General features: G+C 41.7%; 1 protein-coding gene across 3 annotated transcripts in view; it reads right to left on the bottom strand.

Annotated features, from left to right (window-relative positions):
- trappc8 (trafficking protein particle complex subunit 8) overlaps positions 1 to 14,403 on the bottom strand; it is a 186,117-nt gene extending 171,714 nt beyond the window's left edge. For 2 of the 3 annotated variants that reach the window (XM_063060131.1, XM_063060134.1), the window contains exons 1-2: positions 14,114 to 14,403; positions 4,292 to 4,486 (exon numbers count right to left, since the gene is read on the bottom strand). In XM_063060131.1, the coding sequence (XP_062916201.1) occupies positions 4,292 to 4,486; positions 14,114 to 14,270 (352 nt within the window). In that variant the 5' untranslated portion in view covers positions 14,271 to 14,403. The remainder of the gene's footprint in view (positions 1 to 4,291; positions 4,487 to 14,113) is intronic. The other variant, XM_063060143.1, reaches the window with a different exon arrangement.
- Positions 14,404 to 18,984: the final 4,581 nt, after the last annotated feature.

Genomic DNA, 18,984 nt, shown 5'->3' with positions numbered 1-18,984 from the left:
ACCATTAGAGAAATAAAAGACTGTGCCAAGGATGTGACATATGTTAGTAAAAATTGAATGTTCTTCCATCTAACAATGAAACCATGGAACGGAATATGCATTTGCATGTACAAACAAGTAACTCATTTATGAAAAACATTTCAAACCCTACAAGTTGTGCAAGTACACAAGACTTTCTAATAGCACATTTTTTAAAATCACTCCATAATTCAACTCAATAAGTATCAGTGATTGTATAAGCATTAAGAGCTCACATATGTTTAAAGTCATGCTAAAAATTGCTTTGCAGTTCAATATTTTCCAGTGATCCACTTTCTAAACAGAGAAAGAATACCCAAGCTTAATCCAAAAATAAACCAAATAAAAATGTTATGTAACTGACAAAGGAAAATAAACTACCACAAACTTATGACTCTTAATTTAATCTTTTTAAAACAAATATAGTCTTGGTCCAATATGGCAAGATACTGAGTAAGAAAACTTGCATCGAACCAGGTTGTAATTCCCCAAGGTCACTTTGCTAAGACAAAAAAAAAGAAAAATTTTCAACGTATTGTCCTGTGCAAAGTGAGAGATTTAAAGGATTCAGCAATCTTAAACTCAGTCAAGTAGTGAAGAATAGATCACAAAAGTCAAGTCAATCATTTTCATTTTTGAGACAATAAATGACAAATCACTGATGAAAATCTGATAGCCAGAAGGAACAAAGTGAATGAAGTGAAATTTGCTGACGATACAACCATTGTTGGTAGAATCTCAGGTGGTGACGAGAGGGCATACAGGAGTGAGATATGCCAACTAGTGGAATGGTGCTGCAGCAACAAACTGGCACTCAACATCAGTAAGATGAAAGAACTAATTGTGGACTTCAGGAAGGGCAAGATGAAGGAACACATACTAATCCTCAGAGGGATCAGAAGTGGAGAGAGAGAGCTGTTCAAGTTCCTGGGTGTCAAGATCTCCGAGGATCTAACCTGGTCCCAAGGTATTCATGTAGTAATAAAGAAGGCAAGACAGCAGCTATACTTCATTAGCAGTTTGAAGAAATTTGGCATGTCAGCAAATACACAAAAACTTCTTTAGTTGTACTGTGGAGAGCATTCTGACAAGCTGCATCACTGCCTGGTATGGAGGGGCTACTGCACAGGACCAAAAGAAGCTGCAGAAGGTTGAAAATCTAGTCAGCTCCATCTTGGGCACTAACCTACAAAGTACCCAGGACATCTTTAGAGAGCGGTGTCTCCGAAAGGCAGAGTCTATTATTAAGGACCTCCAGCACCCAGGGCATGCCCTTTTCTTACTGTTACCATCAGGTAGGAGGTACAGAAGCCTGAAAGCACACACTCAGCAATTCAGGAACAGCTTCTTCCCCTCTGCCATCTCTCATTCCTAAATGGACATTAAACCTATGAATACTACCTCCCTTTTTTAAAAATATACAGTATTTCTGTTTTTGCATGTTTTTAAAAATCTATTCAATATATGTAACTAATTTACTTATTTATTGTTTTATTTATTTTTTTCCTCTCTCTGCCAGATTATGTATTACATTGAACTGCTGCTGCCAAGTTAACAAATTTCACGTCACATGCCAGTGATAATAAACCTGATTCTGATACTAAATAGCTTGATGGAAAACAATTCTTCATGATGCAATCAAATCACAAGTGGTCAGAGACAGATTAGGTGGTCCACAGTGACGATCTTGGGTGTGAATAAAATGAGGAGTGGGGGAGGCGGGAAGGGAGGTTTGGGATGTTCCTACAGTAGTTCTAATTCCCTCAGAATAGCAAGGACCGTGTAACATTTAAGTACAGCAAATGACAGTCCACATAAATCTTAGATTATCTGGATCCATCATCACCTGCCAACTCTTGCTCCATCCCTTTCGCCACCTTCTTCTACTGACTATGTCCACTTTCTTTCCAGTCCTGATGAATTGGTCTCAGCACAAAGTGCCAACTGTCCATTTTCCTCCATAGATTTTGCCTGAGCTGCTGAGTTCCTCCAGTACTTTATGGTGTTGTCCGATACATTTTGTTACATGCCATACAACTTCCAAGGAATGATCTGATAGTCTGCAGTTTGAGGCTGAATTTCTCTTGCTACAAATACAAGAGCATAGGACATAAGAGCAGAATTTGACCCATCAAGTCTGCTCCGGCACTTCATTATGACTGATTTAGTATCCCTCTCAACCCACAGGGAAGTGTCCAGTCTGGCTGCATCATTATGTGGTTCAGAAACTGCAAGGCACTGGGCCTCCAGACCTACAGAGGACAGTAAAAACAGGCAAGGTTCATCTGGGTCTGCCTCCCTTGTATTTGTGACATTTACCTGGAGCATTGTGGGGTAAGGGCCCAAAGTATTGCTAAGGATCCCACAATTTCCTTGACCCACCACCGTCAAGGAGATGGTACAGATGCATCAGGACTAAGACTGGGTAACAGCTTCTTCCCTCAAACTGTGAGACTAATAAATACTCTGCCAACACCAGGATCTCAGCATGAAGACAGTAAGCTGTTTTCTGTACTGCTTATCTGTGCTGTGCTGTTCACTACTTGCATTTTAAATTATATTTTATTAACTTATTTTGGTAATATTTTGGCTTATGTGCTGAGTGAGATATGTTTTGTGGGTGCAAAGTGACCCAGAGGAATGTTGTTTTGTTTGGTTGCATATTTACAGTCAGATGATAATAAACTTGAACTTGACAGTAAGAGATGCACTACAGTCATTCATTGGAGGCTTGGCAACAATATAGGACAAGGCCTGAGGTGAAAGCAGCAAACACTCCACCAGCACAAAGCACACACTGCTTTTTTTGCTGAACTACAGGGTTCAGCTTGGATTTAAAAAAATCAAAAGCACAAATGAAAATGAAATGAAATTGGATTAAAGGACAAAAAGTCAGTACAACTATGACTCTAACATCATAGTAGAAGTGGGAACCCTCAGTCCTTGTTGTGCTTATCCTTCAGAGAAAGGCTTCTGTCTCATTGCAAAGTAACACACATTCACTCTATTGTGGCCGATGCATGACAAAGACTCCAAGCGTGAGGTGGTAGCCACAGTGACAACCATCTGAAGGTTGCAAACAATCTGAATCTATGTATGCCTTCACTGGCCTAACCTACCAAAGATCAGGAGTGATGGACTGTTGCAAGACCACAAAATAAGAATCCATTTATTTTGCAATGCTTTTTCTTTTGTCTCCACAATATAAGACGAATTCTTAACTTGACAAAATGTGCAGCATCAGTTTAGTAGGATACATGCACTATGAATTAGGTTTGGGATGACAAGAGAAATTAGTTTTGAACCTCAAAACATGCTTGGATCTGGAATCATTCTGTGCCCAAAGTGCACTTGTTATAGTAGTCATCAGTAAAAATATGTTACATGGTTGTTTCTACTTCCTCCCCATGTTGGCTCTGAATAGAACTCACGATATGCTCTGGATTCAAAACATATCTCTTGGGCTTCTTTTATATAAAAAAAGTCAATAATGCATAAAAAAAAAGTTGCAAGGTTGTAGGTGTGTTGAGGTTATCACAGAAGAATTGTGTGAACTGCTGAGAAAGTGACAAGTTTGAGCAAGAAAACACAAGAGAAACCAGAAAAGGATGGAGAAAACATTTTAAATGGGGAAGAGAACAGAACCTCAAATTAACTGCAAAGCTCTGAAATAAGCTGGCCAAAAGAAGTACTCAAACTATCCAAGCAGAGATACATATAAACCAAGTATACGAAAGCATGGGAGGCAATGCTTGGCAAATGGTACTTCAAGGCTACATTAGCATCCTGATTTTGTCAAATCACTCTGGCTTCATTTGCAACATAATTAAATTGGTAAGATATCTTAAAAGTTACCTTAAAAACATAGATAGGATGCAAAACAGATTTAATACTGAATCACCCACAGCATTATTTCAAAAAAGTAGGCAAGTAGAGGAAATAGTAGCAGCTCAAATATGATTTAGTCAAAACTATCCATGCAACATACAACAGATCTATGGAAAAACTACATACCAGCTTTTAATTACTGCACAGATGGATCACAAAAATATTTCTCAATCCATGGAACATCAGGTTTTCCATGTCTTAAGACTAACATTTAATTCCAATTGCAGGAGAAACATGCAAATATAGCCGTCAGGAAAAGTGATTAAGAAATACCACTGTATTGATTTAATATTGAATATCCAGACTGAAGTGAAATCTTGAACCAGTTTTCATAAGCTAACTCTAATGTGCAGAATAATTAATAAACATGAAACTGAAAGCTTACCACTGATGTTAAGATCATAATCTCCTGCTGTAATCACATTAGCAACCAATCCTTCTGCAGGCTGACAAGCAGAAACCACCTCACTTAACAGCTTCCGTATCGTAGCCTGTTGCGGCGGTTGAGTGACAATGCTGGTGACATTGATCCTCAGGTTTTTAATAACATGACTCTGGTTGTTAGGATCTCGCATATGAACTAGATGAAGAAAAATAGGCAAAGAAAAATTATCATCCAGACTTACTCATGTCTCATTGCCAGCACTACAGTGAAGACTTCTTTCCAGTCAATACCAATTATAAAGCTATATAGTTAACTGAAATACATTACTAGTCCTATAAGAGATTGCCACATCTGTGAACGGCATTCATTCAACTCAATTCTTGAAAGCTCTATCCAATTAATTCTGCTCTCACCCTCGTGCCTTGCAACTTCTGTTCAAGTAACCCAAACAGCTCGTAAGTTGGACATGTAGCCACTACGAGTTCAGGGTAGGAGATGCCCGCAACCCTGCATCAGCTGGCAAATCAATAATACTGGTCTCCAAAATGCTCTATATTTGGGGTACATGCAAATCAGGTATTCATAACCTAGAGAAGATTTGTAGCTATTGTTCTTTGAATACTAAACAGAATTTAATATCAGTACCTTTTCAGGTAGCACATTTGAAACACAACTCAGTCTTGAGAAAAGGTCTCACCTCTCTCAAGGTACTTTATTCTAATACTGGATCTTCCGCTAACCAAAATCCTATCAACATAAAGTTCATCTCCCCTATCAAAAACTTGAATACTTTCATTCTAATTGCCCTGAATTTCCAGACCTTCTGCTAAACCAATGCCCTGGTCCCAGGCTTACAGATATTTACTGATTCTGTTCCATATTTCCTGATGTACGACACAGAATCAACAACACTTCTTTCACCACTACTCTGAACTCATTCTACAACTTAGAGATTTGCTTTCAATGACTCTTTACAACTCTGTTCTCAGTATTATTTTTCTTTCACATTGTCAGTCTTCATTTACGTTCTTTTTTCAAATTCTAACATATTTCTTTTTCTCCCCATAAATGCAGGCGGAAAATGAATCTCAAGGGAAGATACAAGGACTAATAATAAATTTACTTTGGACACAAACTTTGAAATATAACCTGTCTTGAATTTGTTATAAAACAGAGGCTCTCGTGTCTTTTTGAATAGAATCATGTTCACATAGCTAATAAAATTCAATACAAATTGCAAAATAATAAATTTTAAACAGGAAAATCAAAAAACCTACAAATATGGAAAGAAAAAGTGCTGGAAACATATAGCAAATCAGAATGCATCTGCCAAAAGAGAAAAAGGTATGTGTTGGAAAACCTTCCACAGATGCTATCTGACCTGTCAAGTGTTTCACAAATTTTCTTTCTTGAATAAAATTCAGAAAGGACTAATCAAGCTTGCATTTAAAGTAAGCAGAAGGACAGGAACAGGCTATCTGGCTCATGATGTTGTACAGAACTAATTAAGCATTTGGCCAACATTGTTCATAATTTCAAGAGACCAAAATATTCTAACAGTGTTCATTATTAAAAATACAGCATCCAGTAAGGACCCAGAAATATCACAAATAGTTGAGTTATAGTGAATTGTCAGAACAGAACATTTCTTGTTCTTGCTCCACGACGAAATATCGTCACGGATTTTTTTTCTGCACCCATTTTCCCAGAAAGGCAGCAAAAAGTCTTGGTTGATTGAATCATCTGAAATCTCCTCAGTCCTATTCTGCGTATTTGGGCTCATTTTAAGTAGGATCTGAATCACAGCTCAACTATATTCAAGTATTTGAAAATATTTGCATACACGTACTTCAAGGATTCTGCAGTTAGAACCATTGATAAAGCCTCTATTCTGGGCTATATTTGTAAACATACCCATCAGGTTATGGCAAACCTTGACTGGAGTATAATGATTCAAGAGATGTGCTATACAGCTTCATGGGTGAATTTGGGAACTACAATTTTTAAAAAAGACAGCTGATAGCAGATTTGATATCAGTGTTTAATATAAACAGGATAACCTGAAATAAATGTAAAATGATTCCTACAGATGAAAAAAACTTAAGAATCTTAAGAAATAATTTAAGATTAATGAAACAATCTACAGTGAATAGAAGGCACTTGCTTTATAAAAGTGACCAGGATTAGAAACAGTGCGTGATAAAAAAAATCGGAAGAAAGTAGGAAAAGATATATGCAGTGACCAAATAAAAACATTAAAGATTACAGATTCTGAAACTGTATCCCTTTTTTCCAGATTCAGAATAAAATTCCATGAAAATGGGGATCTTTTTCCCCTCAAGTTGGCACCGAGCTGCAAACTCCATCAAGACTGTTGGCTTCTTTTTTTTAAGACAAAGAGTATCTACAGTCCAGGTCTCCTCTTCTCTCCACACCAAAGCCAGAGACATGGACACATGACAAAGGCCACATGAAGTCCAGGCATTCGCTACTGGCTCAAAAGCCGTGCAAGCAGGAGGCATGAGGGCCAGTCAGTGGGTGCACCCAAGTTCAAGGTCCCATCATCAGCTAGTCTGCGGGTCAATACTGAAGATTGAAGCTTGAAGGTCAACTGAAGTCCGAAGTCGAAGCCCAGTGGTTGAAATCTAGAGGCCTGTCGTGGAGTTGAAGACCCGTTCATGTGTGTGGATGGGTGGGAGGGAGGAAAGAAGCTTGTTTTGCTATTGTTAGTTTGCTTCTTGTGTTCTATTTAGTGTTCAGTGTTGTTCTATCGAGCATAGTGGGTATGTCATTGTTGCCAGAATAGGTAACAACATTTAAGTGCTGCTCCCACATACCCACAGGTTAGTTAGATTAGTTAGAGCTTTGTCATTGCTGAGTACAATGTAGATTTCAGTGGTACAGCATTCAGGGCAAAAACAGCATACTGAATAAAACTGAATTGACTTTATTACTTACATCCTTCACATACATGAGGAGTAATGTTAAGATTTTTACATCTCCATCGAAATGTGCAATCTATAGTAATTTATAATAAATAGTATGTACAACAGGACAGTCAATATAACGTAGAAATACAATTGTATCAGAAAGAATTAAATCAGTCTGATGGTTTGGTGGAAGCTGTCCTGGAGCCTGTTGGTCCTGGCTTTTATGTTGCGGTACTGTTTCTCAGATTGTAGCAGCTGGAATAGTTTGTGGTTGGGATGACGAGTCCCCAATGATCCTTCAGGGCCTTTTTACACACTTGTCTTTGTAAATGTCCTGAATAGAGGGAAGTACAGTTCCCATACCAGGCAGTGATACAGCCAGTCAGGATGCTCTCAATTGTGCCCCTGTAGAAAGTTCTTAGGATTTAGGGGCCTACACCAATCTTCCTTCATCCGTCTGAGGTGAAAGAGGCACTGCTGTGCCTTTTTTACCACATAGCCAGTATGTACAGACCATATGAGATCTTCGGTGATGTGGATGCTGAGGAACTTAAAACTGTTCCTCCTCTCAACCCCAGATCCATTGATGTCAATAGGGGTTCGCCTGTCTCCATTCCTCCTGTAGTCCACAACCAGTTCCTTTGTTTTTGCAACATTGAAGGAGAGGTTGTTTTCTTGACACCACTGTGTCAGGGTGATGACTTCTCTGTAGGCTGCCTCGTTATTGTTTGAGATTAGGCCAATCAATATAGTATCTTCAGCAAATTTAATTAGCAGATTGGAGCTGTGGGTGGCAACAGAGTCATGGGTATACAGACTAAAAGGAGGGGGCTTAGGACACAGCCCTGAGGAGCACCTTTGTTAAGGGTCAGGGGGCAGAAGTGAGGGAGCCCACTTACCATCTGCTGGCAATCTGACAGGAACTATCAGTTACAAAAAACACAATGACTACATTTAAAAATAATGTCCGAGTCATTTAGAATGACATCCAAGTTGCAACTGAATTAAAACTCTGAAAAGAAACAGTAGCTGACTCATTGAAGTGTTGCAATGATGAAATACGAAATTAGCATCAAGAACTATGCTGATAGATTGTCCATGGAACCCACAGATGATAGGAGGGTGAGGAGGCATTGCTTAGTTGCATGACAGCCTTGGGAATAGTCGTTTTTCAGACTGGATGGCAGTGCAGATGTTCTGTACATCCTGCCAGGTGGTAGGAGGTTGAAAAGGTGATTATTGCAGTGGGATGACTCCATCATGAGTTGGAAAACCCACCAAAGACATTGAGAGTTGTAGATAGTTCCCAGTGATGTTCTGTGCAGTCCTGGTCACTCGCTATAGTCCTTTTTGATCGATCTTGTTGCAGAAATTGTACAATACTGTCATGCAGTAGGTCAGTATGCTCTCAATTACACATCGGTAAGTTTACCAGCAGCTTTTGGGGCAGATTTGCTTTCTCTAAATATAATACAGGCACTGCTCAGCCTTCCCCACTATCAAGGTGGCGTTGGTGGTGATAGATGTCACCGCGCATAGTCGCAGCGACTTCAAGGTCCCCAAATCAAGCAAATGGTCTACTGCAAATCCTACATTATAGGCAAAAGGAAGTTCTGACTATCAATAAAGTGTCCTAAGAGTCTTTAGAGCTCTCAGCTCACTCTCACGAAAGCTCAGAGTAAATCTCATTATCAAAGTGTATACGTCACCAAATACAACAGATTCAGTTTTTGTGGCCAGACTCAACAAATCAACAGAATAATAACCAAATCAATGAAAGACAGCCCAACTAGGACATTCAACCAGAATGCAGAAAACAACAAAATGTGAAAATACAAAAATAAATAAATATATATATATATATATATATATATATATAAAAATAAATAGAGACCATGAGATAAAGGGACGTTGAAAGTTGAGTCCATTGATGTGGGAACATTTCAGTGATGGGGCAAGTGACGTTGAGTGCAGTTACCCCCTTTGGCTCATGAGCCTGACGGTTGAGGGCTAATAACTGTTCCTGACTCTGGTGGTATGGGTCCTGAGACTATTGGTCCTCTTCTGATGGCAGCAGCTAGAAGAGAGCACGCCCAGGGTGATGGGGTCCCTGATGATGGATGCTGTTTTCCTGCGACAGTATTTCTTGTAGATGTGCTCAATAGTTGGGAGGGCTAAACCCATGATGGACTGGGCCATATCCACTACTTTTTGTAGGATTTTCCATTCAAGGGCATTGTTTCCATACCAGGTGGTGATGCAGCCAGGCAATATAACATCCACTACACATCTATATATGTTTGTCGAAGTTTCAGGTGGCATGTTGAAACTTCGCAAATACGTGAGAAGTACTTTCTTCGTAATTGTACTTGCGTGTTGGGCCAAGGGCAAGTCCTCCGAATTTACAGCTTCTAACCATCTTCATCTCTGATCCTCCAATAAGGAGTGGCTCATGGACTCCAGTTTCCTCCTGAAGTCTATAATCAGCTCCTTGGTCTCGCTGATTATACCTTCAGAGATCACCATAACCAGCCCCAGCTGGGAGACGCTGCAGATGAAGCAGAACCATGGCAATCAAATCAGAATCTGCACTAGGCCAAAACTTACTCCTTTCAAGCCCTGCTTCCAAGCATCATCCTTGCAAAGATCCAACTGAATCAGGAAAATGGTCTACGATAGAACCAACAGAACTTCTGAGTATCAACATCAAGTGTATTAAGAGCTCTCAGGTCACTCTCGCAGAACACATACCATCAGAAATAACACTGGGACAAAACCACACACCAGCCCCAAGCAGGAGCCATGCAATGAGGGGAAGCAGAAGCGTGGTAAGCCAGCCAGGATCTGCACAAGCTAACAGCTACTCCTTTCAAGCCCCCACTTCTGAGCGTATTCTTTGCAAACACCTGATCAACTGCTAATAAAATGGATGAAATCAGACTGAGACTTCTCATGCAAAAGAATTTCCTCAACTGCTGTGTTATGATATTCACTGTAACCTGGCTGGATCATAATGTACCCAATGCAGTTAGAAGCCGTATAACCAACCGGGCTAACACAATGCAATATTCCAGCAGTGGCTTATGCATTCATGTCAGCAATGCCTAGTGCACAAACCGTCATACTGCTGTCCCAACTTAGAATATCTCATGCTGAAGTGCAGGCCTTTCCATCTGCTGAGAATTCAGTTGTTTATGTCACAGTGGCCCACACTATGTTAACATTAGCACAACTGCATCATGTTATCAATAAGCAACCATTTATCCACCCTGACAGTGCCTTCATTGTAGTTGATGAGTTCAATCAAACCAACCTTAAGGCAGTATTCCATAAATTTTGCCAGAATGCGAAACATGTCAAGAACTCCATTATGGCACATTTCAAAGTTCTCAGGAGAAAAGAGATCCAGTCTATTCAACCTTTCCTGCTATAAATGCCCTTGCATTACTGACTTCATCCTTGCAAATCTTTTTCTGGACCCACATAAGCACCTTTATCTTTTGCGTAATATACCAAACATAATATACACACTCCACAAATGTCCTTTAAGCCACATTGATTACAGAATTACCATAGCTTATCTCATTCCCTGGAAATAAAGCCTAGCTCTTCCTTTGCGTCAGTGGGTGGTTTTGCTAAACTGTACCTCAACTTTGAGCAATTAGAGTTCTGATATTACAGAATCCTTTCTTCCTCTTCCCCACTTAGGCTGTACCATGAAGAGCATTCTGACTGGTTTCATCACTAAGTGATATAGGGGCTCCAATGCACAGGACTGAAAGAAGCTGCAGACACAGCTAACTCCATCAAAAGCACAATCCTCTCCACCTTCAAGGACATCTTCAAAATTCTGGAAACTAATTCAAGTGTGGCTTTTAAAAAGAAAAGCTGGATAATTCACAAGGAAAAATTGTTGTTTAGTACTGAGAATATGATGGCATTGAATGATGAGTTATAAAAAGTAGCCTGGTGTAGATATTGTTGTTGTCCAGTGGTCCAAAACCAAGTGGAGAGTCATGAGATTGCACTGTTGTTGTCCTGTTGAGGCCATACATAAACTGCAGTAAGTTCATGGCCGTGCTCAGGCAGGAGTTAATTCCAGCCATGATCAACCTCTCCAAACACACCGCAGTTGGTGTCATAGAGAAGTCCATGCTGAAACCACGAGCTGCCTACACCCACAACCTGCACCATGACTTTGGCCCTCCATACACCTATCCAAACTTCTCAAACATTGAAATTGATTTCACAACTTGTGATAGCAGCTCGTTCCACTCTCTCGCAACCCACTGAGTGAAGTTTCCCCTCATGTTCCCCTTAAACTTTTCACTTTTAACCCAAGACATCTGGTTGCAGTCCCACCCAACCTGTGAAAAAAAGCCTGTTTGCATATACCCTGTCTACATCCCTCACAATTTTGTATGTCTCTATCACATCTCCTCTCAATCTTCTGCGTTCCAAGGAATAAGATCCTAACCTATTCAATCTTTCTTTATAACTCAGGTCCTCCAGACCTGACAACATTGTTGTAAATTTTCTCTGTACTCAACCTTATTTACATCTTTCCTGTAGGTAGGTGACCAAAATTGACACAGTTCTCCAAATTAGCCCTCACCAATGTCTTATACAAATTCAACGTAACAGCCCATCTCCTGTATTCAATACATTGATTTATGAAAGCCTATGTGCCAAAAGCTCTCTTTACAACCCCACCTACCTTTGATGCCACTTTCAATGAATTATGGACCCATATTCCCAGATCCCTTTGTTCTACCACACTCCTCAGTGCCCTACTGTTCACTGTGTAAGACCTACCCTAGATGGTCCTACCAAAGTGCAATATCTTGCACTTGTCTGCATTAAATTCCATCTGCCATAGATCCTACAAGCTACAATAGCCTTCCTTGCTGTCCACTACAACCTCAAACCTGGTGTCATCCACAAACTTGCTGATCCAGTTAACTTCATTATCATCCAGTTCATTGATACAGATTTCAAACAAGCTCTGCAGCACTCCACTAGTGACAGGCCTCCAGTCAGAAGCAACCATCAACTACCACTCTCTGGCTTCTCCCACAAAGACAATGTCTAACACAATTTACATAAATGCCAAGCAACTGAATCTTCTTGACCAACACCACCACCCCCCCCATGCTGGACCTTGTCAAGTCCCTTGCTAAAGCCTATGTAGTCAACATCTATTGCCTTGCCTTCATCCACTTTCCTGGTAACTTCCTCTAAGAATGCCATGTGATCGTTGAGGCAGCTCATCCTGCCCTTCTTGGCACTGATATGAGTCATCCTTTAGACTCAGGTGGGAACCTCTGACTGCAGCAGTAAGAGATTGAAGATGTCCTTGAACACTGCTGCCAACTGGTTGGCACAATTTTCAGTGCCCTGCTAGTTATCAGGGATCTGATGCCTCAGGGGTTCATCCTCTTGAAGGATTTCTGACGTCGGCCTCCAAAATTGATATCAGAGGGTCAACAGCTGCTGAATGAATTTGTCTGTCTAGTTTCATCCCCTTTTAAAATGTACATAAAAGTTCACCGTCATTAATGTTAGAGTTCATCTTATAGAATGTATTTGCATGCAAACCATACCACAGCTGACATGCATCTGATTGAGTCTCCAACTTCACCTTGAATTGCTTTTTTGTTCTGTGTGCCGCCACTAAACAAATTTCATGACAAATGTCAGTTACAATAAACCTGATTCTGATATTGTGCGGTTACGGAAGAGCTAGAAAAGGTTCTAACCTGGGCACTTTTATAGGAAGCCTGCATCAGCTTAAGCTGAATAGGTTCCTTCTGTTTTGTAGTAAGTCCACAATCCTAAAAGACATAACTTGACAGTATCTTAAACTAGCATTTAGTAACTCTGAAGAATTTGAAAACTGATTTCAAACCACGTGCATCACATGAATAAAATTTAGAACTACAACAAGTCATTCAAAACTGATCATTGTAACTTAATATCAGCTGTGACTCAGCGGGAAGCAATTATCTCCATTAAATAGAAATTGGTGGTTTCAACTCTTACTTGAGAAAATCAAGCACAAAATCCAAGATGATACTCCAGTGGAAACAAACAGGATGCCTTAAGCAGGAGATGAATGCTTTCCCTGGCCCCTTGACTGCATGCAAAAGATCCCACTGCACCATTTCAAGTAGCAGAGTTCTCACTAATATCCTGGTCAAAACCAATCATTCAACCAACATAATTTAATAGATGAATCTTTGTGCCTCTACTGTTGTGGAAACATGTCACATCTGAGCTACTGGTAATACAAAACTGATCACAATTTACCAGCTACCAAGTATTTTGAGAAATCCTGAAAGAAATTAGTTACACAAATACACCCCTTTAGTTACAAAACTATACCTTCTCACAAAACAGTGAGACTTGCCCAATGCCCCTTTCTCTTCACCTTCATAAACATATTTATTCCTGAAGTGCTCTCACCGTTGTAACAAACTTGGCAGCCAAGCTACACAAAGTATGCAGTTTTTGCTTACAAGCATGTTGTACTGAAAAGCGGTGACAGTCCCACTCAGCAGAGAACGGGGCGGAGGTACCAACAGCCGCCACCAGACCCATGGGGAAAATTAAGGCCAATCGGGAAAGGAGGCGCATTAGGGCAGCAGCCACAACACAGCCAGCTCTCCTCCCCCCCCCCCCGTGAAGGGGGATTCAGGGCGACGACTCAATTCTAGCCCCACAGGAAAGGTAAGTGTTGGGGCAACAGTTACCCCCGCTCAATCCCGAAGGATCGAGGAGGGGGAAACAACAGGGCCAATCCGAGGCATAGGCGATTGGGTGGAGGCCCAAGGGACAGCGAGGGGGTGGGGTGACACTACAGCCAGCATCTCCCTCACCTCCCAACACCCACCTTCGGACGTCAGGCGGCAGAAAGGCCTGACCAGCTCGGCGAACGTCAGGTTGTTTTTCCGCGTAGACCTCTCGGCCGCCTCGCTGCACAGCACAGCCACCATGGGCACAAAGGTGTCCTGGATGAACTCCTGGACGCTCTGCACGCACTGAGCCATCACCGCTGCCTAGTCGTGGCGATGTGCCCCTGACGACGACACCGCCCCCCCTGCGCTTCCCTCAAGACCGGCCCCAACCGAGCAGCGCCATGTTGAGCCCCCTTTCCCTTGTCCTTCCCGTCAGACCCCGCTGTAACACATGACCGGCAGTCGAGGCCCCGCCCCTTCTCCCTCACGCTTAACGGTCGCAGCGCCAATGCGCAGGCGCAGCACCTTGCGCCATTTGGAGAAAAGGAGACGTCACGATTTCGTCGAGCGTCATTGCAACCCCACCAACGTCCCTCCCCAAACTGCGCGCCTGCTCGTGGCGGTGTCAACGTTGGGTCCGCAACCCCTCGATTGACAACCAAGCCCCGCCCATCGGCCGTGCGCGTGCGCATTCCCCCCACCTCCGACGTTATGTGATAGGCCATTCAGCCCACAAGGCATTCGGTTCTGGCTATCATCAATATACGACCGTACATACCATCTGGTCTGCAGTTTTCTATGCCTTGTCATTTAATTGGAATTTTATTATTGTCGTTTGTACCAAGATACGGAGATAACTTTTTGCATGTCGTCCAGACAGAAAATTCTACACATCAATGTAGTACAAAGGGAATTCAGAATTCAGAATGTAGTGTTTCTGGCATATCCCCTTAACCACTCGGTTGTGGCTTCTAACTTCTGCCTCCTTCAACTCAAGTCAAGTTCAGTCAAGTTTATTCTCATTTCACCATATCTTCATTTAACCATGTATATAACCATATAATGTATATAGAGATGAGCAATACACACAAAATGGTGGAGGAACTCAGCAGGCCAGGCAGCACCTATGGGAAGAAGTTTCAGCCTGAAGCATTGACTGTTTACTCTTTTCTATAGATGCTGCCTGCCCTGCTGAGTTCCTCTAGCATTTTGTGTGTATTGCTTGGATTTCCAGCATCTGCAGAATTTCTCTTGTTTGCATATAAAACTTAGACAACGTTTCTCCGAACCAAGGTGTAAAGCACAGTAGTACACATAACACGATAACTTATGAAGGTAAGGATAAAATCTACAGATGAATCATACATAAATTACAATGTAAATTGCATTATTATGAAATATTGTAAGATACAGAACGGATTAACCAGTGGCACTTCAAATGCGATGCGGCAGGGAGTTCAGAAGCCTAATGGCCTGGGGGAAGAAACTGTTGCTCATCCTGACCGTTCTTGTTTTTATGTATGGTAGTCTCCTGCCTGATGGTAGAAAGACAAAGAGGATGCCGGATGGATTGGTGGGATCCTTAATGATGTCTACTCAGTGCTCCTGATAAATGTCCCCAATGGTGGTAGGAGGGCCCCTATGATCCTCTCAGCTGCTCTCACAGTCCTTTGTAGGAACTTCTGGTCCGATGCTCGACTGCTCCCTTACCTGATGGAGATGCAACTTGTCAGGTGCTCCCGTAAAATGCAGTTAAGATGGGGTGGGGGGCCTTGCTTGCCTCAATCTTCTTAGGAAGTGGAGGCACTGCTGTGACTTCTTATTCAGGGAGGTGATCTTAAGGGATCAGGTGAGGTCGTCTGTGACGTGAACTCTCAGCAACTTGGTGCACTTAACTATCTCTATGGAGCAGCCACAGATTCGCCAAAGGGGATGGATCATTTGCACCTTCCTGAAGTCCACAATGATTTCCTTTGTCTTCTCCACATTCAGGCTTAGATTGTTCTTCTGATGATCCTTTCCAATCCTGATGAACATTCTCAGTCTGAAAAGTCAATGCTGTATTCTCCTCCATAGATGATGCCCAACTTGCTGAGTTCCTCCAGCATTTTTGTGTGTGCTGCACCTGTAGAATCTCCTGTGTTCAGAATGTAGTGTGACAGCTACAGATAGTCAAATACATGTAGTTCTTTCAAACTCCTGGGTGTTGACATACCCTGGGCCCAACATACTGATGAAATTACAAGGAAGGCATGTCAGTATCTACATTTCATTAGGAGTTTGAGAGAATTTGGCCTGTTACCGAAGACTCTTGTGAATTTCCACAAATGTACAGACACAAATTGTTGGAGGAATTCAGCAAGTTAAGCAGCATTTATGTAGTCGACGTTTCGGGCTAAGACCCTTCATCAGGGCTGGGAAGGAAGGGGATAAAGCCAGAATGCCATTTCCCAGATTCTGCAGAATCTCTTTTGTTTGCCAGTTTATTGTCAGAATGTGGATTGGTGGAGCACAGTGCAGGCTCTTTGGCCCATTATGTTGTGTTAACAGATATAAATCTACTCCTTGATCAATCTAACCCTTCCCTCCCACACAACCCATAACGCTCGATTTTTATTGCATCCATGAACCTAAGAGTCTCTTAAACATCCCTAGCCTATCAGATGCAGTGATGAACATACCTGCAGCAGGCACATACACAACATTCACAAGAAAAACCCAAGTCAAACATAAATTATATAAAATTATGCCAGATAGAACATGATTAGAATAAATCAAACAAATTCTATTGCAGTGTAAGGTAATCAAAGTAGTCATAGTGTTGCTATACTGAGGTAATGATTAGGGTTGTGCGGGCTGGTTTAGGAACCGAATGGTTCAAGGGAAATAACTGCTCTTGAACCTGGTGGTGTAGGACTTCAGGTCACTTCCATGTGAGGTCAGTTCAAGAGTTTTGGCACAGTGGAGTAGGAGCTGTTCTTAAGTCTAGTGGTCCATGCTTTCAGGCATTTGTATCGTCTGCCTGATGGGAGGGAGGAGAAGACAGCATATCCAGTGTGAGTGGTTCTTTGATTATGTTGGCTACTTTACCAAGCCAGCGAGAAGTACAGACAGAGTCCATTGAGGGGAAACTGCTTTCTGTGATGTCCTGAGCTGTGTTTACAACTCTCTACAGTTTCTTGCAGGAGTTATTTATTCTTATCAGGATAATAATCCATTTGCCAATGCTCTACCCATCTCACCAACTGATAGTATGGGCTCCATGCAACCCTCCTCCCTAGCAACAATACCATTTTTATGTCCTATAGAGCCATCAAAGTATTGGCAAGGCAGAGAGAAGAATCACAAAATAGAGAAATAAGGCTGGGGGTGGAAGTTAGAACTGTAATTATCAATATATTAGGTAGTGAAAATAAAGGCATGTGGCAAATAGAACTGGAGTATGGGGAAGTGTTTAAAGATTAAACCTAAAGAGCCTGAAGTTACCATAACTAAATGCATGCTGCATCTGCAACAAGGCGGGTAATCAATGGCAGAAACAGTGCGGAATTCGGGATGAGTTCATTGCCATTACAGAAACATGGCTGCCTTCATTGGTCAGAAAACTGTATAAAATTTGTGAAGTCATGTTGAAACTGGATAAAATATTAATTCAGTCACACTAGGAGAATTATCTGTAGTTCTGGGTGCCCATTTACAGAAGGATATGGAGTCTTCAGAGAGGGTGAGACAAGGATCAACAGGATGCTGCCGAGATTAGAGAGCATTGTCTACAAGGTTATTTGGACAAACCTGGATTGTTTTCTCTGGAATGGTGGCTGTGAAGGGTGATCTGATGAATTTTATAACATTATGTGAAGCATAGATAGGATGGATAAAATCTTATCCCATGGAGGTAATGTGGAATTGATAAATTGGTAAATTGGTTTATTAATGTCACACGCACCAAAGTTCAGTGAAAAAACTTTGTTTTGCATGCCATCCATCCAGATCGTTTCATCACATCAGTGTATTGGGGTGGAAAAAAGCAAAAGCAATAAGAGAATGCAGAAAAAAAGTGTTTTCAGTTACAGAGAAAGAGCAGTGCAGACAGACAATAACGTGCAAGGTAGACTGTGAGGTCAAGTCTATTTCATCATAAAATAACTCAGTTTAATAATCTTATAACAGGAGGACAGAAGCTGTTCTTGGGCCTTGTGGTTTGTGCTTTCAGGCTGTTATATCTTCTGCCCTCTGAGGGGGAGGAAGGTAGAAGAAACGATGTCTGGGATGGATGCGGTATTTATGTTGTTTGCTTTTCCAAAGCAGCATAATCAAATACAGCAAGTTGAGAGAGAGGTAAGTCTGGTCACCACACTGTAGGAAGCTACGTCCACACTAGACCGGATAAATCCGTAACCGAAGCTTTTTCTCTTCGTTTTGACCCTCCGTCCACACTGAAATGGCGTTTTCCTCCCCCGAAAACAGAGCTTTTCTAGGACACTCTCCAGAGCATTTAAATCTGAAAATGCCAGTTGGGCATTGTAGTGTGTACAGGGTAACCGGAGGTTTTAAAAAACCTGTCGTCCCTTTCATCGGTGAAGAGACTATGGCTGTAGGAAATGTTTCCAGGGTGACCCCTCTGAGGGTGTGGGAAGATGTTGGTGGGGCCACCCAGGGGTCTGTGTGTCCATATGTATAGCTGTTGTAGTGGCTGTGAGGCTGGTATTGTGTCAGTTTTTCAATGTTCGTTGTCAGCCAGGTCGTACTGTCCGTGAACTCCCTGTCGGTTACCTCCATACGCTCCAGTATTTGTTTTTTTAGCTTCAAGTCCTCCTGCATGAGAGCCAACAGCTGTCCGTCGTTTGGCAATCTCCTTTTAAGTTTTTCTAGTCTGTAACTGGACAAACGCGAACCAAGTATACCGTTTCCTCTTCGCTTGTTTTCTGTAGATGTGTCCTGCGCATGCCCAGTATGAGGCAATTTGCCCAAATACTTGTTTTAATGTGGGCGGAGGTATTTTCAAAAATGCCTGATGTGGATGCCT

This window comes from Mobula hypostoma, chromosome 1, assembly GCF_963921235.1.
Source record: "Mobula hypostoma chromosome 1, sMobHyp1.1, whole genome shotgun sequence".
Lineage (NCBI taxonomy): Eukaryota > Metazoa > Chordata > Chondrichthyes > Myliobatiformes > Myliobatidae > Mobula > Mobula hypostoma.
The sequence above is the reverse complement of the archived record's forward strand: the minus strand, read 5'-3'. Positions and strand labels throughout refer to the sequence as shown.